The sequence below is a fragment of the Kogia breviceps genome, chromosome X, assembly GCF_026419965.1.
Source record: "Kogia breviceps isolate mKogBre1 chromosome X, mKogBre1 haplotype 1, whole genome shotgun sequence".
Taxonomy (NCBI): domain Eukaryota; kingdom Metazoa; phylum Chordata; class Mammalia; order Artiodactyla; family Physeteridae; genus Kogia; species Kogia breviceps.
Genome location: NC_081330.1, coordinates 69,350,394 through 69,376,946, shown reverse-complemented (window position 1 = coordinate 69,376,946; position 26,553 = coordinate 69,350,394). Strand labels below are relative to the sequence as shown.

The 26,553-nt window shown below is 43.1% G+C and overlaps 1 protein-coding gene across 4 annotated transcripts in view; it reads left to right on the top strand.

Moving 5' to 3' along the window:
- The first annotated feature begins 484 nt into the window (after nt 1–484).
- Nucleotides 485–26,553, top strand: part of SLC16A2 (solute carrier family 16 member 2) — a 118,093-nt gene continuing 92,024 nt past the window's right edge. The window contains exon 1 of one of the 4 annotated variants that reach the window (XM_059050403.2): nt 485–1,048. In XM_059050403.2, coding sequence (XP_058906386.1) covers nt 619–1,048 — 430 coding nt within the window. In that variant the 5' untranslated portion in view covers nt 485–618. The remainder of the gene's footprint in view (nt 1,049–26,553) is intronic. The other 3 variants (XM_067023283.1, XM_067023282.1, XM_067023281.1) reach the window with 3 other exon arrangements.

Genomic DNA, 26,553 nt, shown 5'->3' with positions numbered 1-26,553 from the left:
GTGGGGTCTCTCAAGGGCCACCTCTCGTCCTGGGGTCCCTGGGGCCACCCCGGTTTCAGGCTACTTGTGAGAAAGGAGAGAGTGGGAGCAAAGGACAGGGTCTTCCCTGGGGGTTCTGGGTTGATTAATGCTCGTTTGGAGCCTGCAGTGGGGAGAGGGCAGAGGAACAGGACAGTTTATGCTCTCGTTTTTCCATTTTAACTATCCCTCTACTGGGCTTCTGGACAAGGAGAACAGGATTCAGTAGTTTGGAAAGGGAGTTGAGGGAGACAGCTGCGGATTGAGTAGGTAGGCGAGTATGAGGAGGAGGAGGAAGGGCTGAGGAGAAGAGAGAGGCTGTAGCGGCTGCCTGTTGAGGGAGGAAGAGGTTGGGGGGAAGGGAGAGGAGGAGGAGGAGGAGGGGGAGGAGAGAGATGACATGGGGAGAGGAGGAGGGGGGATGGGGGAGGAGGAGGCGAGGGCTCGAGGGACCGTCTGTCTCGGGACAGGCTGGCCAGCTGGGGCGCGGAGCCGGGAGGAGGAGGCAGCAGTAGCAGCGCTTGGAGCAGCAGCAGCAGAAACAAGTACCAGCCACACAGCGGCTCCTCCGGCCCGAGCAGCCACAGTCCCCCGGCCGCGATGGCGCTGCAAAGCCCGGCGAGCGAGGAAGCTAAGGGGCCCTGGCGGGAGGCAGACCAGGAACAGCAGGAGCGGGTGGGTAGCCCCGAGCCGGAGCCGGAGCCCGAGCCCGTGCCCGTGCCAGTACCCCCACCCGAGCCCCAGCCGGAGCCCCAGCCGGAGCCCCAGCCTTTACCGGACCCTGCACCACTGCCGGAGCTGGAGTTTGAGCCTGAGCCGGTGCACGAACCCGAGCCCACGCCCACCGTGGAGACCCGCGGCACCGCGCGCGGCTTCCAGCCCCCCGAAGGTGGCTTCGGCTGGATGGTGGTCTTCGCTGCCACCTGGTGCAACGGCTCCATCTTTGGCATCCAGAACTCCTTCGGGATTCTCTACTCCATGTTGCTGCAGGAGGAAAGAGAGAAAAATCGCCAAGTGGAGTTCCAAGCAGGTGAGCGGCTCCGCGCGCCCCACCTGGCATTCTAGGCAAGGGTTTCCGCTCAGGCTGCCGCCGATCCTATACCTCCTGGTCCGAGGCACCCCTCTAGCGCGCCGTTTGGACTCCTCCCCCTTGCCCCTTGCCCGTGGCGCTGCTAGAGCGCCGGTTGCCGGGCTCTGGGCAGCCTCAGCTGTGGAGACTAGGCGCAAGAAGTCCCGGGGGTGGGACCTGGGACCTTCGTTGATCATACGCAAGGAATGAACTTTTTTGCCCTGGGACATATCCAGACGCACCTTTCGGGTTTGTTTAAAGTACTCTGAGCGTGTGTACTGGGGGAAAATATTTGCAGAATGTTGTGGGGTTTTTTTGTTTTTTGTTTTTTTTTGTGTGGGGGGGTGGAGTGCGAAGACATGGAGAGAGGAGAGAGTTTGGAGGTTGGTAGGAGTTTGAAACACTGTACCGCAGATCTCCGCAGCAGCCCCTGTTCCTGTACGGGGAGCGGAGGTGTTTTCTGTCAAAAACACTTTAGGAATCCTGGTGACTGAGCGAAGACTCTAACACATGGCAGGAGTGTGTATCTGCAGGAGAGAGAGGAAGGGAGGGAAGGAGTGCGAGTGGGGGGTGTGCGCGCGTCTGTCTGCCCGCCGTGGTTACGGCCCACCCGGGCCCGGCGGTCCTCTGCCGCTCTGAGGGAGCGAGCGGATCTCTGTGCCCTCTGAGCTGAACCCCAAAGCAGGCAGGGAGGCAGTCTCCGCGGTCTCCTGCCAGAGAGGCGTGAGGCGGCTGGCAGACTGGGCCCTGAGGCTCACTTCGCACCGCCCCCAATCTCAGCCTTGCCCTGCCTGGCGCCCCGCGCCTCTCCGCTCTCCGCTGGGTGCCTCGTTAGTCTGTAGCCGGAATGCCGGCCTCCACCCCTCCTGCCTTCGTGTGGTGCTGACTTGGTCTCCTTCCCTAAGACAAGCAGGGCTGGGGACATAGCTCTCGCTCTTCAGGCCCGCGGCCACAGGACCACAGGCTTGTGCGCTCCTCCCGTTGAGCCTGCCTGTGGACTCGGAGAAGTCAAAGTAGCCATCCCGCTTTCTCAGCAAGCCGCCGGCGAAGCCCCCCAGCCGTTCTCATGAGGAGTCTCGGGAGCCAGCCGAGGGGCTTGGGATGCCGTCTTCCTCAAGGCTCACTCCCTCTTGTGGTTCCTCAGGACAGCTCCACTCGAGACCCTCCGCAAGTTTGCAGCTTAGAATACGTGGCTTTTTAAAACGCAGCTCAGAATAAGTGTTTCCCTGGGACTGAAAGGTTCCCTCCTCTCGCCACCCCCAAACACGTACTTCTGCTGCTCTTTGAGGGAGCCTGGGGATCATTTAGTGAATAGAAACCTTGAATTCTGGGGGCATCCACCTGTGGATTCCCTGGGCCCTTAGAGAGCCTCTCCTACGGCTCTCAACCAAGGACTCTTTTTCTTCTTTTTTTCTTTTTTTTTAGTTTGCTAGGCTGCCCTTTAAGAGGTTTGGGGACTCTTGGTGCCTCTGACCTTGTGATCCATTGGCGTTCTAGTGTGTGGGCCGCACTTGAAAGTTCAAGTGTGCAGCAATGGCTATCCAAGGCAATCTCAGGACTGCCCAGGCTGCGTTGACGCCTGAGTGGAGGGGGTCCCTGACTGTGTGGAACAACATTTGGGCGGAAGGTCACTGTCACACTCACCCCTGGGACTACATTTTCCCTGCTTTGATGCAGTTCAGGGGCTCTTGGGAAGGAAGCCAGTGTAGGGCCTCTGGCTGTTGCCTAGGTTACCTTGGAGGGCACCTGCTGAGCATTGCCCTGTGGTTAAAGGCAAGCTGTTGGCCTTCGGGGTCAGTGGCAAAGTCTGGGTGAAACTTCATGGGAGGTAATGGGGGGAGGGGCTGAAGCTAGGCCCTGGCATTCATGTGATGTGAGCAGGCCTAGAGCTGGGGCCTTAGGAGTGTGTAATAAAACTTGGAAAAACCACTATTTTACCAGGAAGAGGTTCGCTGCTGGGGAACAAACTTCAAAGTAGGTGATCATAGGGGACTCAGGGGGAGGGCTGGCTGAGACTTTCCGGTCAAGACCTCACAGTGCAGCTGGGAAGGGAGGGTAGCAGTGAGCTGTCCAGAGGTGTGGCTGGTGTGTGTTCTGACACAGACTAGGTCCATTGAGGGGCTGGGGTTACCAGTTTAAATTATGGTGAGTATAGGTCAGGAAAGGACAGAAAGGAATTTGGTATGTCCCCAGGGTCACAGACTACTTTGGCTTGGGTCCTTGCTCTATGTGTCTTGAATTCATGAAAGTTACTTTTGATACTGGAGGCTCTGTGAAACACCTCAATTTTTATTTTTAAAAAGTCAGGAACACCCCACTACACTCCTGAGTTCCTAGAAAATCTCATCCTCACCACTACCTTTCTTGAGCCCCTCAGCTTTCCCAAGCAACCATTCAGGTCCTGAGATTCCAAATGTGCCTCTGTCTCCACACACTTTCTGCAGTTTACTCAAAATTTCTCAGCTACCTATGCCACAGCACTGGTGTCTCAAAGGGATAGAATAAGCCAGTAGAAGCTTGCTAAGATGTTTGTCAGCCAGTGTTTGCCCAATAGCCATTCTGAGGAACACAGAATATACACTCCCACAGTCAAGGAGGTTGGTGCATTGTCCATTTCTATTAACGTCTGACATGCCTTACATCTCTAGAAATCTATGAATTTAATATTTGGAGGCACCCCACAACCCAAATTTTCTTTGGCTAGGCCTAATATCTTCAGAGACCTAAAGCTGTGCTGATTGGCTTAATGGGTCTAAGGCTCTGTAGATGACTGGGACTATTGTGAGGGTGCCCCAGAGAAAGGTTGTTTTGATGTCTGGGGGCTAACTCCACATCAGAGGGGTCTCTGGTCATGTGAAAAAGCCATGGAGAGTAGAAGGGAAGTGGAATGCAGGCCATTCTAGAGCATGCAATGTCCAGTCTTTGTGAACTCTGTGGTACATACAATTCTGTGGTGGCAGTGTATCTTGTCCTTTCTCTTCACCCATTTTGAAAAGGAAACCAACTTTCCCTGGGCCTTAGGCCTGGGATGACTGGCAGACAAAAGGTTCTTGAGATGGAGGCAAGTGACCAAAGTCCGATTTAGGGAAAAATGGAAAAAATCAAGAGAGAAATAAGCCTATACTTTTGTAGAGCTTGTGGGAAATTTGGGAGTTCCCCCAACCCAGACCAAGCAGCAGATAGGACATGGGCAACCCAACAATTTGGTGGAAAGTATATCATGGCTTCCTGGCATGAGAGGGGAGCATTTTGGAGGAAAGAAAGAGCAAGGTAGCATTGACTGCAGGCCTCAGATCATTACTGGAACCCTAAATGAGTTGGAGCTGGGGCAAGGTTAGGGTTGGGGGTCCAGAAGACAAGGCAGAACAAGTCAGAGTTTTTAACATTAGCTCCAAGCTTAGGTCTTTTTTAACATGCTCCAAAGTAAACCCAGTACCCTGCACTTTCCACCTTGACTGCCAGTCTAGCACTGAGCCATAAAATATGATGGGAGGCATCTTTTCCTGGGCAGTTTATAAGCATGACCCTTGTAGGCTCCCAGGTGAGGAGGGTGGGGCTATGCCTCTCACCACCTGGGGAAAGGGGTAATAATGGTCAGGAAGGTTCATTATTGGGCACAAGATAGTTCATTCAGGCTCATGCGCCACTCTGATGGAGACAGAATTTTCTAGGCATGGGATAAATGATACAATCTGCCTTTGGGCAAAGAGTCCCAAAGATAGATGGGGCCAGGGACAGTTTAAGCTATCTTTCTCTTCCCCACTTTAGGGGCTTTCATTGCTTAGTTCAGTGTCTCACTGGGCTGACCACTAAATTGCTGACTTTGAGAGCCAGGTATCTTTTGAGCAAATCTGCCAATGTCTTGCCTTTGGCTGAAGGCTTTTGCTTACTGTCCAGAGAAGGTTGGCTCAGAGCCTGCTATGGCGCTTTGGACCACAGTGCCATTGGCCAGGCATCTTTCAAGTCACTCCTCTGACTCCTCTCCAACCAAGCTGGGTCCCAAACTGAGACCTTGACTCATGCCGGAGGGGATGAGGAGGAGAGGTTGGGGTACTTGGAAGCCAACCAGGGGGATGCTTGTTTGAGCTGGAGTAGCCAACTGAAGTTGGATCCCTGGCTCACTGTCCAGTAGCCTCGAGTGCTCATTCTAAGTCTAAATCTGGATCCCAATGGACTGGTGATCTCAGTAATACCAACTAGGCAGTGACTAGGAGCTAGACAACTTGTGCCCCTGACTTGCTCTGTGACTTTGAGCAGTCACTTTACCTCTCTGTACCTCAGTTTATCTATCTGTAAAGTGAAATGGTTTGACTAGATAAACTTCTTAGCTCTGCTGTTCTATCCTTCTAAAATTATGTGATATTTTATTCTTTACTATTCACTTGGTATAAATGTTGACTCATTCAGACAAATGGAAATATGTTAATCTGCCCGAATGAGAGTGTGGATGGGTTGGGAGGAGATTGGGAAAGCAATGAAAAACCATGTAGACATCATTTGTCCATGTGTATTAAAAGATTATGGGGCTAACTCATATGTACTGATGTGGTTGAAAAGACCCACTTTTTTTTTAAACCCAGTGTGTAAAGGCAACTTCAGATCCACAATGCTTCTCCCAGAATGTCCTGCTTAGCATAGAATTGGGCTTCCAAGAGAATTCCCTCAACTTGGCCTGCTTCAGGCTAGCAGAGTAGTTCTGTATGCTGCTGCTTCCCAGCATTTGAGCCTGTTTCTAAAAAGCCTTAAACTGCAAGCATTCCCTTAAGCCTCAGTTTGGACCCCTCTCCTGAAACTTAATTTTCCACAGCTCATTCTCATTTCTCAGAAATGCATGGTTAGTATGATCTTGGTTTGCTGTTACTTCAGGATAGAAGAGTAAACCAAGATTCCTAAGTGCAATACAGTGCTTTCCCTCAGGGAGCTTCAGACAGGGCATCTTTATAGCTGACCAAGGGCTGCTGCCTTGTAGTGGGTATGAGAGGGCTGCTGCTTGCCATCCTAGAGAAGGCCATATTGAATATCCACAATTGCTGGGCAACTTCAGCTTCACTCAGGGCTTAGCTGAGAGTGTGACTACTGAAGTAGCAGGCACAGAGCTCTCTCTCCTTTTCCCTGAATTTATACTTGCTTTGGAAATATTTCCTGCAGTGCCATGAAGAGTAAACAAACAGATGGACTATCAACATTTACAGAAATATATAAAGGATGTCATCTGGACCTTTTGAGCAGACCAGTTTCCCAGGAGGGTATGCTGCCTTTCCCATCAACATCTTTTTGTTTTATTGCATTTTGAAAAGAAAGAATCATTTACTCTTTTCAGATTGTGTGAGAGATGGAGTGGGATTTCCTGTTTTGAAAGGAATTATTTCACCTGTGATTGAATGAGAAAAAGCTTTATTCATAAAACACACACACACACACACACACACACACACACTCTACACCTCAAGCCATGGATTATGAGTATTCTATCTGAAAAAAGTATTTTCTCATCTGTTTATGGAATTAGGTTTAATGTAACAGAAGCTTCTGTAGGGGTTGTGGGGGACTAGTGCAAAGGGCCCAGATTGGGAAACTTGTTAGGTAAGAATGATGGAGAGAATATGGCCAGCCTGGATTGTACCTCTTGGCATAGACTCTTTGCAACTCCCCAACAGTGGGGCTTGGAAACATTTATTGTAAGTTTCTTTCTGCTTCCATCCTCTCCTTATCCTGCACCCCTCTTGGTATTCAAAGGTTATTGGGAAGAGGGTTTAGAATACTCCAGCCCTCTCCCGTTTTAAGGGTGACAGAGGACTAAGCCTAGGGATGTTTAATCATTTGCCTTGAAGTCAAGGCAATATGATTACTAATGTGAAATCACTTGGCACTTATTTTGTGGGTAGGGAATGTGGCCTGCTTGGGTGGCTTGAGGAAGTACATGCTTCTTCACCCTGGAAGTCTTGTCTTTCTCTATTCTCTTGTTTGCTTGTTTCTGGGGTTGGTAGAAGAAGGGCTAAAACTGGCTGTCCCAACCACACATTTTCTTGGCTCCTCCTATTTTCACAGTGAATTTGTAATACCTCTGCTCATACGCCATCCCTTTGCTCCTAGTATTGTTCTCTCTTCTTCTTTCCCTCACTCAATTAGAGGAACAACTGGGGTTTGGATGTTGTACAGGCCTCACTCCAGACTGGATCTCAGGCCCATTCCCACACATCATGTGGAAGTATCTTTTCCCTTTTCCCCGTTCTCCCCTCTTATTCTCCACTTTCTTGGGGAAGAGTGACTTCCTGTGAAGCACTCAAGAGTGTAGAAGCTATCACCTCTGGATTTTTACAGTAAGATAGCTGCTATGAAACCCTTTTCATCATTTCCACACCTCCTTTTTTCACAGCCCCAGGACCCCAGTCAAAGAGATAGCATTGTAGCAGGTCTTACTCAATAGTATTCAACAAATGTCCTGGTCAGTTGCACCCTTCCTCTTCAAATCCTCACTATTGTTGTCCCTCAATTCCTCAGCCAACTGAACTTCCAGACACTTCAGATTGGTTTTCAGTAGCTTCAGGGGTTCTCGATAGAACTCTTCATTCTATTTTGAGCCCTTATCATCTCTCTTCTTGCCAAAAAATACCGCAGAATTGATTGTAGAGGAGTCGGAGGGGGGAGGAGACAGACACTCATGTCCTAACTAGAGTCAAAAGTGCTTTCAGTGGAGATGGAGAGGGAGGAAGTGAAACTCCCAGGTTAGTTGCTTCCCTGCGTCCATGCAGCTGAAGGGAAAAAAGGAAAAGAAATGTCACTAAACTAGCAGTCCCCACACAGTCTCCTTGTCTAATTTATCCTGTGGATCTGTCCACCCACCTTCTTACCCAGGCTGGAAGGGTATGTGCATGCACCCATGTGTCCAGACTTGTGTGTATGTGTGTATAGCTGGGTGTGTGATGTCTGTCTGGGCTAATTAACACAGTTGCTTAGAACATGGTGCCTATGAGACTCAGGTCACAAGTTCAGTCACTTGTTTAGGTAACTGAGCTTCTCACAAAGAAAAGAACTCTTCTGTTCATCACCCATGCCCCTCATGTGGGGTTGCCACTGATCCCAAGTGAACTGGGTAGAAGTATGGAGATGACTACCTATAAGCTTTCCCTATTATGGGGGAAAAGACACGGAGCATACAGCCTAGTGATAGCTGCTCTTCCACAGTGTTATTTCTTTGACGTTTAGCTTCTTATTTCCATCAAGCACCCTAATAATAATAATAATGATAGTAATAATAACAGTAGAAATTGCTAACATTTATTTAGCATTTAGCAATTAATTCTGTGCTAGGCATTATGTTAAGCACTTTACATGTACCAACCCATTTAAATTCTGAACAACTCTATGAGGTAGGTACTATTATTTCCTCCATTTCACAGATAAAGAGAAAGATGCACAGAAGTTAAGTAGCTTGCTTAGCTCATATAGCAAATAATAGCAGAGCAAAGATTTGAACCCAGAGAGTATGAGACCAGAACTCCTGCCTTTAAATATCACCTAATACATACTAAAGATGGGAGGAGCACAGCTACCAAGGAAGACTGCTGCAGAGTTTTCCATTCCTGTAGCCTCAGGGCATCCTTATGACTAAGGGATAAAAAGAGATGACCAAGAAAGGGTTTAGTAAACAAAAGTCTCACAGTCTTGTGATACATGACATACTCTTCTAACCACCCATCTTACTCTACCCAGAGTCATGGTCCTTGGGTCCAAAACAGGGCCAGAGAAACTGTCTCTTTTTAGTTGGTTAGCCTGAATAAGTAACATAACCTTTCAAGGCTTCAGTGTTCTCATCTTCATAGTAAGATTGACAGCATTTACTTTTATAGGACTATGAAGAGTCACATGAGATTCTATATGTGAAAGACATTTGTAAATTGTGAAGGGCTTGGTATTATTATTATCATCATCATCATCATCATCATCATCATCCAGTAACTTTTTCCAGCTCCTAGAAAGTGAGTTGCTATACCTTTCTCTAAATATTTCTGGAAGAGGAATCAACCCCTCCTCCCCACCTTCCACCTCCCCACACCATCTCTTCCCTATCTCTCCTCTGTATTCTTCTGCAGTTTTACCCGGGTATCCTGTAGCTAAGGACTGGCCATGTTTTCTTTGTTCCTCAATTCTCTAGGAGCCCAGGGAGAGGAGGGGCCAGATCCCAGGTCATATACATTCAAGGAAACAAGGCATGTTGAAATATTTACAGCTCTTGGCAGGAGCTCACAAACCTCCCTTTGAGTCAAGGACTGAGTTTTTAAATAGGAATTGCTGCGCATTGGGGGCAGATGGTGGGTGGAGTTAGGGTGTCACTTCCTCCCGAGGGTCTCTCACAGAGCCTCTGTTCTCCTGCAGGTAGTGAGAAGAAGGAAAGGGATATTTAGGGTCAGAAGGTCTGGGCCAGGGGACATTAAGCAAAGAAGGGGCCTTGCTCCTTTGTATTCAGTTTTGGAGTGGGCCAATTTCCTTATGTTCTAAACAGGATAGCCCCAGAGAACAGAGGCCACAGAAAGCCAGAGGCCTGGAGGAGATCTGCAGCAGCAGGTTTTTTGTTTTTTTTAAAATTTTTATTGGAGTATAGTTGCTTTAAAACTGTTAGTTTCTGCTGTACAGCAATGTGAATCAGCTATATGTATACATACATCCCCTCTTTTTTGGATTTCCTTCCCATTTAGATCAGCAGAGAGCACTAGGTAGAGTTCCCTGTGCTGTACACTAGGTTATCATTTGTTATCTATTTTATACATAGTATCAATAGTATATATGTGTCAATTGCAATCTCCCAATTTACCTCCCCCACTTTGTATCTATTTCTGCTTTGTAAATAAGATTGTCTATACCAATTTTTTCAGATTCCACATATATGCATTAATATATGGTATTTGTTTTTCTCTTTCTGACTTACTTCATTCTGTATGACAGTCTCTAGGTCCATCCATGTCTCTACAAATGACCCAATTTCATTCCTTTTTATGGCTGAGTAATATTCCATTGTGTGTGTGTTTGTGTGTGTGTGTGCGTGTGTGTGTGTGTATATATATATATATATATATATATATATATATATATATATATACACCACATCTTCTTTATCCATTTCTCTGTTGATAGACATTTAGGTTTTTCCCATATCCCGGTTATTGTAAATAGTGCTGCAATGAACACTGGGTGCATGTATCTTCTTGAATTGTGGTTTTCTAAGGGTATATGCCCAGTAGTGGGATTGCTGGGTCACATGGTAGTTCTATGTTTAGCTTTTTAAGGAACGTCCATACTGCTTTCCATAGTAGCTGTATCAATTTACATTCCCACCAACAGTGCAGGAGGGTTCCCTTTTCTGCACACCCTCTCCAGCATTTGTTGTTTGTAGATTTTGTGATGATGGCCATTCTGACTGGGGTGAGGTGATATCTCATTGTAGTTTTGATTTGCATCTCTCTAATAATTAGTGATGTTGAGCATTTCTTCATCTGTTCGTTGCCCATCTGTATGTCTTCCTTAGAGAAATGTCTCTTTAGGTCTTCCACCCATTTTTGGACTGGGTTGTTTGTATTTTTGATACTGAGCTGCATGAGCTGTTTGTATACTTGGGAGATTAATCCTTTGTCAGTTGCTTAGTTTGCAAATATTTTCTCCCATCCTGAGGGTTGTCATTTCGTCTTGTTTATGGTTTCCTTTGCTGTGCAAAAGCTTTAAGTCTAATTAGGTCCCATTTCTTTATTTTTGTTTTTATTCTCATTACTCTAGGAGGTGGGTCAAAAAAAATCTTGCTGAGATTTATATCAAAGAGTGTTCTGCCTATGTTTTCCTCTAAGAATTTTATAGTGTCTGGCCTTACATTTAGGTCTTTAATCCATTTTGAGTTTATTTTTGTGTATGGTGTTAGGGAGTGTTCTAATTTCATTCTTTTACATGTAGCTGTCCAGTTTTCCCAGCACCACTTATTGAAGAGGCTGTCTTTGCTCCACTGTATATTCTTGCCTCCGGTGTCATAGATTAGGTGACCATAGGTGCGTGGGTTTATCTCTGGACTTTCTATCCTCTTGCATTGTTCTGTATTTCTGTTTTTCTGTCAGTACCATAGTGTCTTAATTACTCTAGTCCTGTCGTATAGTCTGAAGTCAGGGAGCCTGATTCCTCCAGCTCTTTTTCTTTTCATTCTCAAGATTGCTTTTGCTACACGAGGTCTTTTGTGTTTCCATTCAAATTGTAAAATTTTTGTTCTAGTTCTGTGAAAAATGCCATTGGTAATTTGATAGGGATTGCATAGAATCTGTAGATTGCTTTGGGTAGTATAGTCATTTTCACAATATTGATTTTTCCAATCCAAGAACATGGTATAACTTTCCATCTGTTTGTATCGTCTTTGATTTCTTTCATCAGTATCTTATATTTTTCTGCATATAGGCCTTTTGCCTCCTTAGGTAGGTTTATTCCTAGGCATTTTATTCTTTTAATTGCAATGGTAAATGGTATTGTTTCCTTAATTTATGTTTCTGATCTTTTGTTGTTAGTGTATAGGATTGCAAGAGATTTCTGTGTATTAATTTTGTATCCTGTGACTTTATCAGATACATTGATGAGATTTAGTAATTTTCTGGTGGCATCTTTAGGATTTTCTATGTATAGTATCATGTCATCTGCAAACAGTGACAGTTGTACTTCTTTGCCAATTTGGATTCCTTTTATTTATTTCTCTTCTCTAATTACCATGGCTAGGACTTCCAAAACTATATTGAATAATAGTGGCAAAAGTAGGGACCCTTGTCTTGTTCCTGATTTTAGAGGAAATGTTTTCAGTTTTTCACCATTGAGAATAATGTTTGCTGTGCGTTTGCCGTATATAGCCTTTATTATGTTGAGGTAGGTTCCCTGTATGCCCACTTTCTGGAGAGTTTTTATAATAAACGGGTGTTGAATTTTGTCAAAAGCTTTTTATGCTTCTATTGAGATGATCATATGGTTTTTGTTCTTCAATTTCTTGATGTGGTGTATCACACTGATTTATTTGCAAGCATTAAAAATTCCTTGCTTTTTTTAAGATTCCATATATATGTGTTAGCATACAGTATTTGTTTTTATCCTCCTGACTTACTTCACTCTGTATGACAGACTCCAGGTCTATCCACCTCATTACAAATAACTCAGTTTCATTTCTTTTTATGGCTGAGTAATATTCCATTGTATATATGTGCCACATCTTCCTTATCCATTCATCTGTTGATGGACACTTAGGTTGCTTCCATGTCCTGGCTATCATAAATAGAGCTGCAATAAACATTTCGGTACATGACTCTTTTTGAATTATGGTTTTCTCAGGGTATATGCCCAGGAGTGGGATTGCTGGGTCATATGGTAGTTCTATTTGTAGTTTTTTAAGGAACCTCCATACTGTTCTCCATAGTGGCTGTATCAATTTACATTCCCACCAGCAGTGCAAGGGTGTTCCCTTTTCTACACACCCTCTCCAGCATTTATTGTTTCTAGAGTTTTTGATGATGGCCAATCTGACCAGTGTAAGATGATATCTCATTGTAGTTTTGATTTGCATTTCTCTCATGATTAATGATGTTGACCATTCTTTCATGTGTTTGTTGGCAATTTGTATATCTTCTTTGGAGAAATGTCTATTTAGTTCTTCTGCCCATTTTTGGATTGGGTTGTTTGGTTTTTTGTTATTGAGCTGCATGAGTTGCTTATAAATTTTGGATATTAATCCTTTGTCAGTTGCTTCATTTGCAAATATTTTCTCCCATTCTGAGGGTTGTCTTTTCATCTTGTTTATGGTATCCTTTGCTGTGCAAAAGCTTTTAAGTTTCATTAGATCCCATTTGTTTATTTTTGTTTTTATTTCCATTTCTGTAGGAGATGGGTCAAAAAGTATCTTGCTGTGATTTATGTCATAGAGTGTTCTGCCTATGTTTTCCTCTAAGAATTTGATAGTGTCTGGCCTTACATTTAGGTCTTTAACCCATTTTGAGTTTATTTTTGTGTATGGTGTTCGGGAGTGTTCTAATTTCATACTTCTACAGGTAGCTGTCCAGTTTTCCCAGCACCACTTATTGAAGAGGCTGTCTTTTCTCCACTGTGTATCCTTCCATCCTTTATCAAAGATAAGGTGACCATATGTATGTGGGTTTATCTCTGGGCTTTCTATGCTGTTCCATTGATCTATATTTCTGTTTTTGTGCCAGTACCATACTGTCTTGATTTCTGTGGCCTTGTAGTATAGTCTGAAGTCAGGGAGCCTGATTCCTCCAGCTCCATTTTTTGTTCTCAAGATTGCTTTGGCTATTCGGGGTCTTTTTTGTTTCCATACAAATTGTGAAATTCTTTGTTCTAGTTCTGTAAAAAATGCCAGTGGTAATTTGATAGGGATTGCATTGAATCTGTTCATTGCTTTGGGTAATAGAGTCATTTTCACTATGTTGATTCTTCCAATCCAAGAACATGGTATATTTCTCCACCTATTTGTATCATCTTGAATTTCTTTCATCAGTGTCTTATAGTTTTCTGCATACAAGTCTTTTGTCTCCTTAGGTAGGTTTATTCCTAGATATTTTATTCTTTTTGTTGCAATGGTAAATGGGAGTGTTTTCTTAATTTCCCTCTCAGATTTTTCATCATTAGTGTATAAGAATGCCAGAGATTTCTGTGCATTAATTTTGTATCCTGATACTTTACCAAATTCATTGATTAGCTCTAGTAGTTTTCTGGTAGCATCCTTAGTATTCTCTATGTATAGTATCATGTCATCTGCAAACAGTGACAGCTTTACTTCTTCTTTTCCTATTTGGATTCCTTTTATTTCTTTATTTTCTCTGATTGCTGTGGCTAGAACTTCCAACACTAGGTTGAATAAGAGTGGTGAGAGTGGGCAACCTTGTCTTGTTCTTGATCTTAGTGGAAATGGTTTCAGTTTTTCACCATTGAGAACAATGCTGGCTGTGGGTTTGTCATATATAGCCTTTATTATGTTGAGGTAGGTTCCCTGTATGCCCACTTTCTGGAGAGTTTTTGTCATAAATGGGTATTGAATTTTGTCAAAAGCTTTCTCTGCTTCTATTGAGATGGTCATATGGTTTTTGTTCTTCAATTTGTTGATGTGGTATATCACACTGATTTATTTGCAAACATTAAAAATTCCTTGCATCCCTGGGATAAATCCCACTTGATCATGGTGTATGATCCTTTTAATGTGTTGTTGGATTCTCTTTGCTAGTGTTATGTTGAGGATTTTTGCATTTATGTTCATCAGTGAAATTGGCCTGTAATTTTCTTTTCTGGGGATATCTTTGTCTGGTTCTGGTATCAGGGTGATGGTGGCCTTGTAGAATGAGTTTGGGAATGTTCCTCCCTCTGCAATTTTTTGGAACAGCTTGAGAAGGATAGGTGTTAGCTCTTCTCTAAACGTTTGATAAAATTTGCTGGTGAAGCCATCTGGTCCTGGACTTTTGTTTGTTGGAAGGTTTTTAATCACAGTTTCAATTTCATTACTTGCGATTGGTCTGTTCATATTTTCTATTTCTTCCTGGTTCAGTATTGGAAGGTTGTACATTTCTAAGAATTTGTCCATTTCTCCTAGGTTGTCCATTTTATTGGCATATAGTCACCCATAAGAGTCTCTTATGATCCTTTGTATTTCTGTGGTGTCAGTTGTAACTTCTTTTTCATTTCTAATTTCGTTTCTAATTTCATTTAGTTTCATTTCTAATTTTATTGAAATTAAAATCTCCCTTTTTATCTTGATGAGTCTAGCTAAAGGTTTATCAGTTTTGTGTATCTTTTCAAAGACCCAGCTTTTAGTTTTATTAATCTTTGCTTCTATTTCATTTATTTCTGCTATGATCTTTATGATTTCTTTCCTTCTAATAACTTTGGGTTTTTTTGGTCTTGTTTCTCTCGTTGTTTTAGGTTTAAGTTTAGGTTACTTTTTTGAGATTTTTCTTGTTTCTTGAGGTAGGATTGTATTGGTTTAAACTTCCTTCTTAGGACTGCTTTTGCTGCATCCTGTAGGTTTCAGATTGTCGTGTTTTCATTGTCATTTGTTTCTAGGTATTTTTTAATTTCCTCTTTGATACCTTCAGTGAGCTCTACGTTATTTAGTAATGTATTGTTTAGCCTCCATGTGTTTGTGTTTTCTACAGTTTTTTTTCCTGTAATTGATTTCTAGTCTCATAACATTGTGGTTGGAAAAGATACTTGATATGATTTCAGTTTTCTTAAATTACTGATGCTTGCTTTGAGGCCCAAGATGTGATCTACCCTGTAGAATGTTCCATGTGCACTTGAGAAGAAACTATATTCTGCTGCTTTGGTATGGAATGTCCCAGAAATATCAATTAAGTCTATCGGGTCTAATGTGTCATTTAAAGCTTGTGTTTCCTTATTAATTTTCTGTCTGCATGACCTATCCATTGGTGTAATTGGAGAGTTTAAGTCCCCCACTATTATTGCGGTACTGTCAATTTCCCCTTTTATGGCTATTAGCATTTGTCTTATGTATTGAGGTGCTCCTATGTTGGGTGCATAAATATTTACAATTTTTATATCTTCTTCTTGGATTGATCCCTTGTTCATTATGTAGTGTCCTTCCTTGTCTCTTGCGACAGTCTTTATTTTAAAGTCTATTTTGTCTGATATGAGTATTTCTACTCCAACTCTCTTTTGATTTCCACTTGCATGGAATATCTTTTTCCATCCGCTCACTTTCAGTCTGTATGTGTTCCCAGGTCTGAAGTGGGTCTCTTATAGCCAACATATATACAGGTCTTGTTTTTGTATCCATTAAGCCAGTCTGTGTCTTTTGGTTGGAGCCATTATTCCATTTACTTTTAAGGTAATTATCGATATCTTTGTTCCTATTACCATTTTCTTAATTGTTTTGGGTTTCTTTTTGTAGGTCTTTTTCTTCACTTGTGTTTCCTGACTAGAGAAGTTCTTTTAGCATTTGTTGCAAAGCTGGTCTGGTGGTGCGTGTTCTCTTAGCTTTTGCTTGTCTGTAAAACTTTTGATTTCTCCATTGAATCTGAATGAGATCCTTGCTGGGTAGAGTAATCTTGGTTGTAGATTTTTCCTTTTCATCACTTTAAATATATCCTGCCACTCCTCTGGCCTGTAGAGTTTCTGCTGAAAGATCAGCTGATAACTTTCTGTGTGTTCCCTTGTGTGTTATATGTTGGTTTCTCTTGCTTCTTTTAATATATTTTCTTTGTATTTAATTTTTGATAGTTTGATTAATATGTGTCTCAGCATGTTTCTCCTTGGGTTTATCCTGTATGGGACTCTTTGCACTTCCTGGACTTGACTTACTATTTCCTTTCCCATGTTAGGGAAATTTTCAACTCTAATCTCTTCAAATATTTTCTCAGACCCTTTCTATTTCTCTTTTTTTTCTGGAACCCCTATAATTTGAATGTTGGTGTGTTTAATGTTGTCCCAGAGGTCTCTGAGCCTGTCCTCAATACTTTTCATTCTGTATTCTTTATTCTGTGGTATGGCAGTGATTTCCACCATTTTATATTCCAACTCACTTATCTGTTCTTCTGCCTCAGTTATTCTGCTATTGATTCCTTCTAGTGTATTTTTAAAACATCTTTATTGAAGTTTAATTGCTTTCCAATGTTGCATTAGTTTCTGCTGTATAATACAGTGAATCAGCTACATGTATACATATATCCCCATATACCCTACCTCTTGCATCTCCCTCCTACCCTCCATATCCCACCCCTCTAGGTGGTCATAAGGCACCAAGCTGATCTCCCTGTGCTATGCAGCTGCTTCCCACTAGTTATCTATTTTACATTTGGTAGTGTATATATGTCAATGCTACTCTCTCACTTTGTCCCAGCTTACCCTTCCGCCCACCCCGTGTCCTCAAGTCCATGCTCTAGTAGGTCTGCATCTTTGTTCCTGTCCTGCCCCTAAGTTCTTCATAACCTGTTTTTCTTCTTTTAGATTCCATATATATGTGTTAGCATATGGTATTTGTTTTTCTCTTTTTGACTTACTTCACTCTGTATGACAGACTCTAGGTCCATCCAATTCACTACAAATAACTCAATTTCGTTTTATGTTTTTTTTTTTTTTTTTGCGGTATGTGGGCCTCTCACTGTTGTGGCCCCTCCCACTGCGAAGCACAGGCTCCGGATGCGCAGGCTCAGCAGCCATGGCTCATGGGCCCAGCCACTCTGCGGCATGTGGAATCCTCCCGGACCAGGGCACAAACCCGTGTCCCCTGCATCGGCAGGCGGACTCTCAACCACTGCACCACCAGGGAAGCCCTCGTTTCTTTTTATGGCTGAGTAATATTCTGTTGTATATATGTGCCACATCTCCTTTATCCATTCATCTGTCTGTAGACACTTAGGTTGCTTACATGTCCTGAGTATTGTAAAAAGAGCTGCAATGAACATTGTGGTGGTACATGACTCTTTTTGAATTATGGTTTTCTCAGGGTATTTGCCCAGGACTGGGATTGCAGGTCATATGGTAGTTCTATTTTTAGTTTTTTAAGGAACCTCCATACTGTTCTCCATAGTGGCTGTATCAATTTACATTCCCACCACCAGTGCAAGAGAGTTCCCAATTCTGCACACCCTCTCCAGCATTTATTGTTTGTAGGGTTTTTTTACACCCCACATTTGTTTATTTATTTATTTTTTGGCTGTGTTGTGTCTTCGTTTCTGTGTGAGGGCTTCCTCTACATGTGGTAAGCGGGGGCCACTCTTCGCAGTGCGTGAGCCTCTCAGTGTCGCAGCCTCTCTTGTTGTGGAGCACAGGCTCCAGACGTGCAAGCTCAGCAGTTGTGGCTCACGGGCCTAGTTGCTCCGCGGCATGTGGGATTTTTGCAACCAGGGCTCGAAACCGTGTCCCCTGCCTTAGCACGCAGATTTTCAACCACTGCGCCACCAGGGAAGCCCCTGTTTGTAGGTTTTTTGATTATGGCCATTCTGACCAGTGTGAGGTGATACCTCATTATAGTTTTGACTTGCATTTCTGTAATGATTAGTGATGTTAAGCATCCTTTCATGTGTTTGTTGGCAATCTGTATATCTTCTTTGGAGAAATGTCTATTTAGGTCTTCTGCCCATTTTTGGATTGGGTTGTTTGTTTTTTTGATATTGAGCTGTATGAGCTGCTTGTATATTTTGGAGATTAATCCTTTTTCAGTTGCTTCATTTGCAAATATCTTGGGTCACAAATCGAGCATTGGTAAATTTAAGGAAATTGATATCGTATCAAGTACCTTTTCTGACCACAACACTATGAGAATAGATATCAACTGCAGGAAAAAAATAAAAAATACAAACACATGGAGGCTAAACCATATGCTACTAAATAACCAAGAGATCACTGAAGAAATCAAAACGGAAATCAAAAAATACCTAGAAACAAATGGCAAGGAAAACACAACGACCCAAAACCTATGGATGCAACAAAAGCAGTTCTCAAAGGGAAGTGTGTAATAATACAATCCTACCTCAAGAAACAAGGAAAATCTCAAATAAACAACTTAACCTTAAACCTAAAGCAATTAGAGAAAGAAAAAGAAGCAACCAAACAAAAAACCAAAGTTAGCAAAAGGATAAAAATCATAAATTCAGATCAGAAATAAATGAAAAACAAATGAAACAATAGCAAAGATCAATAAAACTAAAAGCTGGTTGTTTGAGAGGATAAACAAAATTGATAAACTGTTAGCCAGACTCATCAAGAAAAAAAGGGAGAAGACTCAAATCAACAGAATTAGAAATGAAAAAGAAGTAACAGCTGACACTGAAGAAGTACAAAGGATCATGAGAGATTACTGCAAGCAACTATATGCCAATATAATGGACAACCTGGAAGAAATGGACAAATTCTTAGAAAAGCATAACCTTCCAAGATTGAACCAGAAAGAAATAGAAAATATAAACAGACCAATCACAAGTACTGATATTGAAACTGTGATTAAAATTTTTCCAACAGGGCTTCCCTGGTGGCGCAGTGGTTGAGAGTCAGCCTGCCGATGCAGGGGATGTGGGTTCGTGCCCCAGTCCGGGAAGCTCCCACATGCCATGGAGCCGCTAGGCCCATGAGTCATGGCCATTGAGCCTGCACGTCTGGAGCCTGTGCTCCACAACGGGAGAGGCCACAACAGTGAGAGGCCCATGTACCACAAAAAAAAAAAAAAAAAAAAAAAAAAAAACTTCCAACAAACAAAAGCCCAGGACCAGAAGTCTTCACAGGTGAATTCTATCAAATATTTAGAGATGAGCTAACACCTATCCTTCTCAAGCTCTTCCAAAATATAGCAGAGAGAGGAACACTCCCAAACTCATTCTACGAGGCCACCATCACCCTGATACCAAAACCAGACAAAGATGTCACATAAAAGAAAACTACAGGCCAATATCACTGATGAACATAGATGCAAATATCCTCAACAAAATGCTACCAAACAGAATCCAGCAGCACATTAAAAGGATCATACACCATGATCAAGTGGGGTTTATTCCAGGAATGCAAGGATTCTTCAATATACACAAATCAATCAATGTGATACAACATATTAACAAATTGAAGGAGAAAAACCATATGATCATCTCAATAAATGCAGAAAAAGCTTTTGACAAAATTTAACACCCATTTATGATAAAAACTCTTCAGAAAGTGGGCATAGAGGGAATCTACCTCAACATAATAAAGCCCATATATGACAGACCCACAGCCAACATTGTTCTCAATGGTGAAAAACTGAAACCATTTCCTCTAACATGAGGAACAAGACAAGGTTGCCCACTCTCACCACTCTTACTCAACTTAGTTTTGGAAGTTTGAGCCACAGCAATTAGAGAAGAAAAGGAAATAAAAGAAATCCAAAATAGAAAAGAAGAAATAAAACTGTCACTGTTTGCAGATGACATGATTCTATACATAGAGAATCCTAAACGTGCTACCAGAAAACTATTAGAGCTAATCAATGAATTTGGTAGAGTAGCAGGATACAAATTTAATGCACAGAAATCTCTTGCAGTCCTGTACACTAAGGATGAAAAATCTGAAAGAGAAATTAAGGAAACACTCCCATTTACCTTTGCAACAAAAAGAATAAAATACCAAGGAATAAACCTACCTAAGGAGACAAAAGACCTATATGCAGAAAACTATAAGATACTGATGAAAGAAATTAAAGATGATCCAAACAGATGGAGAGACATACCATGTTCTTGGATTGGAAGAATCAGCATTGTGAAAATGACTATACTACTCAAAGAAATCTACAGACTCAGTGCAATCCCTATCAACCTACCAATGGCATTTTTCACCGAACTAGAACAAAAAAATTCACAATTTGCATGGAAACACAAAAGACCTCACATAGCCAAAGGAATCTTGAGAAAGAAAAACAGAGCTGGAGGAATCAGGCTCCCTGAGTTCAGACTATACTACAAAGCTAGAGTAATCAAGACATACGGTACTGACACAAAAACAGAAATATAAATCAGTGGAAAGGATAGAAACCCAGAGATAAATCCATGCATATATGGTCACCTTATCTTTTATAAAGGAGGCAACAATATACAATGGAGAAAAGATAGCTTCTTCCACAAGTGGTGCTGGGAAAACTGGACAGCTACATGTAAAAGAATGAAATTAGAGCACTCCCTAACACCATACACAAAAATAAACTTAAAATGGATTAGAGACTTAAATGTAAGGCCAAACACTATAAAACTCTTAGAGGAAAACATAGGCAGAACACTCTATGACATAAATCACAGCAAGATCCTTTTTGACCCACCTCCTAGAGAAATGGAAATAAAAATAAACAAATGGGACCTAATGAAACTTAAAAGCTTTTGTACAGCAGAGGAAACCCTAAACAAGACCAAAAGACAGCCCTTTTTGTGTATTTTAAATTTCACTTATTGTGTTGTTCATCACAGTTTGTTCTTTAGTTCTTCTAGGTCCTTATTAAACGTTTCTTCTGTTTTCTGCGTTCTATTTCCAAAATTTTGGATCATCTGTACTGTCATTACTCTGAATTCTTTTTTAGGTAGACTGTCTATTTCCTCTTTATTTCTTTGGTCTCATGGGTTTTTACCTTGCTCCTTTGTCTGCAACATATTTCTCTGTCTTCTCATTTTGTCTAACTTTCTGTTTGAGGTCTCCTCTCTGCAGGCTGTAGGGTCATAATTCCTCTTGATTCTGGTGTCTTCCCTCATTGGATGAGGTTCTTCCAGTGGCTTGTGTAGGCTTCCTGGTGGGAGGGACTGGTGCCTGCCTTCTGGTGTGTGGTGCTGGACCTTTGGCCTCTTATGGGCAGAGCTGCATCAGGTTGTGTGTCTTGGGGTGTCTTTGGGCTTAATATGACTTTAGGCAGCCTATCTGCTGATTGTTGTGTTTGTGTTCTTGTCTTGCTTGTCACTTGGCATGTGTCATTCAGCACTGAAGCCTGCAGGCAGTTGAGTGGAACTGGGTCTTGGAGTTGAGATGGAGACCTCTGGGAGAGTTCTCACTGATTAACATTCCCTGGGGTCAGGAATTCTCTGGTGTTCCAGCATGCTGGACTCAGCACTCCTACCCCAGAGACTCAAGCCCAACCCCTGGCCTGGGAAGCAAAACCCCACAAGCCACATGGCTTGTGAGAAACGGCGAAAAAATGAAAAGGAAAAAAAGGGCACAATGTAAAACAAACAGACATGCAAAACCCAAGACAATAGCAAAGACAAAATCAAGCAAACAGTGACAGCAACAATTAAAAATAGACAATCAAATGAACAGACAACCAGAACCCCAGACAAAGGTAAAAGCAGGGCTTCCCTGGTGGCACAGTGGTTGAGAGTCTGCCTGCCGATACAGAGGATACGGGTTCATGCCCCGGTCCGGGAGGATCCCGCATGCCGCGGAGCGGCTGGGCCCATGAGCCGTGGCCGCTGAGTCTGCGCGTCCGGAACCTGTGCCCCACAACGGGAGAGGTCACAACAGTGAGAGGCCCGCGTACTGCAAAAAAAAAAAAAAAAAAAAAGGTAAAAGCAAAACCTAACAAACAGAAACAGACGAACAAACAACGCCCCCCCCCCACAAATAAAAAACAAAAACAGAGAAAACAAAAAACAAGAGAATAACCAGACAAACAAAAGAATCCCAAAATGAAATCAAACAATTGAAAACAATACTAACAAAAATAAAAATCAAACAAAAGCACAATGGCAACTGAAGGAAACAGCAAAGAAAACAGTAGAAACACAAAAAATATTTTTAAAAAAGATTAAATAGAGGTAAGAACAAATAGAACAAAGGAAAAAAAGGTAAAAACAAAATAGAACAAAGGAAATTTAAAAAACAAGGAAAAAACAGAACAACAAAAGAAGCAACATAGACATAGAAATATAAAAAAATAAAATATATATAAAAACTTTTAAAAACTAAATAAAACTTTAAAAAATAATAAAAAATAACAACAGAACAAGACAAAACAAAAAGAAATAGTAATAATTATATTTTCCTGGGGTTTCAGCTGTCAGTGTCCTTGCCCCCACTGTGAGTCACAGTCAACCTCCACCTCCCCAGGAAGCCCTCTAAAACTTCTAGGTAGGTCTCTGGTCCCTTTGTGGGCACTGTGGAGGCAGCTCAGACTCTGACCTGGCATAACTCCTGCATGTACTAGTCCCCAAAGTCCATAGCTGCTAGAGCTAGACTGGTTTCAGTTTTGGGACCACTCATTGTCCATTCAGATATTCCATAGATGCAAGATATTACCAAGCTGATTGTGGGGATTTAATCTGCAGCTTGTGCTGCTGCATGGAAAGATGTTTGTTCCTCTTCCTAGTCGCCCTGCCCTGGGGCTCAGCTATGGCCCCACCTCTGCATGTGGGCCACTCACAGGACTCTGCTCCTGAGGCTGTCCTGGAGCACTCGGATCTGCCCTGGTGAGGACAGGGCATGGAGGTGGCATGAAATGCCTGGGTTGCGGGGGGCCCTGGCAGCAACAGGTGTGTGGGGAAGCCGGTGACCATGGGCGTGAGAGATCTGGCCTTAGTGGGAGCCTTTCCTAGCACCTGACATCAGGTGTGAGAAGGTCAGCCCGGTTTGGGGGCTTTTCTCAGTGCCTGGTGGCAGGCATGAGAAAGTTAGCCCTGGTGGGGGCTTCTCCTAGTGCCTGGCAGGGCTGGGGGCTAGCGGGTGGGGAGAGAGAGGTTGCAATGGCGGCTCCAGCCCCTGCGCACCACTCAACAGTGGTGCCTTGCTTCTGTGGCAGTCTGGGTTTCCTCCACAAGCATTCCTAGTTATGGATTTCCTCCCTTTGGTCCCCTCAGGCTGTCTCCTCACAGCCAACTGCAGTCCTCCCCCCAGGTTTGCTCTCCAATTCCCACATTCCAGCTCTCAGCCCCTGTGTGCACTGGTGGACACACGTTCCAGTCTGAGGTGCACAGGCTGTGGCACGGACTGTCTATGTAGGTCTCACTCTGTCCTGTCTGCCACAGACTGACCATTTCATCCTCCTCTTACAGCCTCAGATGCTCCCCTTCTGTCCTGACTGATTTCCCTGTTGGTGAGGGGGCTTCCCCAGATGTGGGAACCTCTCCTCTGTTTCAGCTCCCCCCCAGGGGTGTAGATCCCTTACTGCTTCCTCTCTTCTTCTTTCTTCCTTCTTTCTTTTGTCCTACCTGGTTATGCGAGGATCTTTATTGTCCTTTCCATTGTCCGAGGTCTTCTGGTAGTGTTCTGCCGGTGTTCTGTGAGAATTGTTCCATCTGTAGATGTATTCTTTTTTTTTTTTTTTGTGGTACGCGGGCCTCTCACTGCTGTGGCCTCTCCTGTTGCAGAGCACAGGCTCTGGACGCACAGGCTCAGTGGCCATGGCTCACAGCCCCAGCCACTCCGTGGCATGTGGGATCTTCCCGGACCCTGCATCGGCAGGTGGACTCTCAACTGCACCACCAGGGAAGCCCCTGTAGATGTATTCTTGATGCATTTGTGTAAAGATGACCTCCATGTCCTCCTACTCCTCCTCCATCTTGGTTTCTCTGCAATAGCAGTTTTGAGCAGCATTTCAGTGAACACTTATGGAGCCTCCATTAATACCATTTAGTAGACAAATGTTTATACCATTTCACAATGAAAATGTTTTTCTTTCTTGTTGTAAACAACAAAACAAAATCCCCAAGTCCTTCTCTGAGACTAATATTTCAAATATACTAGGACATACCATCTTGACTTTCAGTTATTTAAATGTGTGAACTGGAAGGCATTTTAGAGACCACCTATTCCTAACCATTTGGCTCCCATTTTACAGGGAGAGAACTGAGATCTGTAAAGATGTAACCTTAATCAGTATTATAGGTAGATGATTGTAGTGAAGGTTGGTTTATAAGAGGAGTTGGGGAATGGGTGTAAGGGGTGGGCCTTCTTGCACCTTGGGGGTTCCCCAGTTCAGTAACTGGAATCCTGCGCCCTTCATCTTTCCCTGAACTTTTCTAAAGTTAATCCCCAGGCACTACTTTGCGGAAAGAGATTGTATTGTGTTGTAATAAATGTAATTTTATTTATTTAATCTGAGACAGAATTCAAGAGGTATGATGGTAAAAAGTGTCTCTCCTACACTATCTTGTACCTACCTTGTTCCCCTCCCTAGAGGCCACCAGTGTTATCTGGGGTGTCCTTCCAGAGATATTCTGTATATGTACAAGCGTTTGTGTATGTGTGTATACATCCTATTTTAAAAACACAATGGTAGCCTTTAATTCACATTATTCTCCACCTTGCCTTTTATACTTCAAAATATATCTTGGATATTATTACATATTAAGTGTATAAAATCCTCACTCTTTTTTTTAATAACTGCACAGTATTCCATTATGTGGGTATGTCATAATTTATTTATTCAGCACTTTGCTAATAAGCATTCAAGCTGTAACCAATCTTTGAATATAGGCTTTGGAATCAAACAGCACTAGATTCAAATACTCACCATATGGCTGGCCTTGACAAAGGTTTTCACTGCTTGAAGTCTGAGTTTTCTCATGTGTAAAATAGGGATAATAATAACATCTGTCATTATTGGTGTGGAGAGTAAATGAGAGGAGGCATATAAAGCATCTAGAACACTTAACACATACTAAGTGTTCAGTAAATAGTGCACTCCTTGCTCACTAGCCTTCCTCATACTCTCCATCTTCAATTCAATTGATGTTGGTTGAATTCAAGTCAATAGGTGTTTATTATGTGTTAGGAGGCTGGACCTTGGATGAACAAGAGAAGGACAGGTGTTCCTCAAGAAGTTTATAATTTCTTTGAGAAGACATAACATACCAAACAACCACAGATCACTGCTAGGTAGCAAAAATATGTATATATAACATTGAATGCAATTTTGGTGTGGTGATGTGGAAAAAGAGAGACGAATGTGAGGGCCAGAGGAATCAATGAAGATTTGCTGGTAGAGTTGTAAGTTGAAAAGGGACTTAACTAAGTGGAGAGGAGCCTATGAATTTGGGCAGTGGTCGGCTGAAGGTTGCGAATTGGATAGTTTGGTTGTTACTCAATGTCTAGTTCTTTGCCCTCTGGAAGTCCCTGACCCAGCTGGTGGAGTGGAATGGAAGGGAAGGAGGAGAGGAAAATACTGAGGACATTTAGAGAAAAGGGTATGGGACAGGGGGATGTCTGGACATTGGGCCACAGAATGAGGTGCCCACAAGTGGCTTGTGTCATAGCCCACCCAGCCTATACCACCTGCTCTTCCATATCAGCAGCCAGGTACTTTTTCTAAGAGGTCCAAAAAGAGGGATAAAGGGCCTGAGAGCAGAAGTGGCAGCAGCTCTCAGCCCCTCACCCTGAGTCCCAAACGGGTCTGATGCTATGAGCCCCAGAAGAGGGGGAGACAATTGAGTGATAGTAATCCCTTCTGTGTGTGGTACATTTGTAGTTAACATCTTTTTTTTTTTTTTTTTTTTTTTTTTTTTTTTGCGGTACGCGGGCCTCTCACTGCCACGGTCTCTCCCATTGCGGAGCACAGGCTCCGGATGCGCCGGCCCAGCGGCCATGGCTCACGGGCCCAGCCGCTCCACGGCATGTGGGATCTTCCCGGACCGGGGCACGAACCCGTGTCCCCTGCATCGCAGGTGGACTCTCAACCACTGCGCCACCAGGGAAGCCCCGTAGTTAACATCTTAATTGATGTTTATCCTTGCAACAGAGACAATTATGAAATAAAATACTCAGTTGAATCTCATTATGTGCCAACTTCTTTGATCACAACAAGTGGTATGTTGAGGGGTTCTGGAAAATGAAAAGTCAATGTTGTTTGTGTTAGTTAAGGAAAAGTTCATGGCAGGGAAGGGCTGTGTAGAGAACCATATTCCCATTTTACAGCTGCAGAAAATGGAGAGCAGATTGAGGGCAAGTGAGTGGTCCAACGTCTCATATACTTAATATTTAGCAGAGCTGAGACTAGAAAC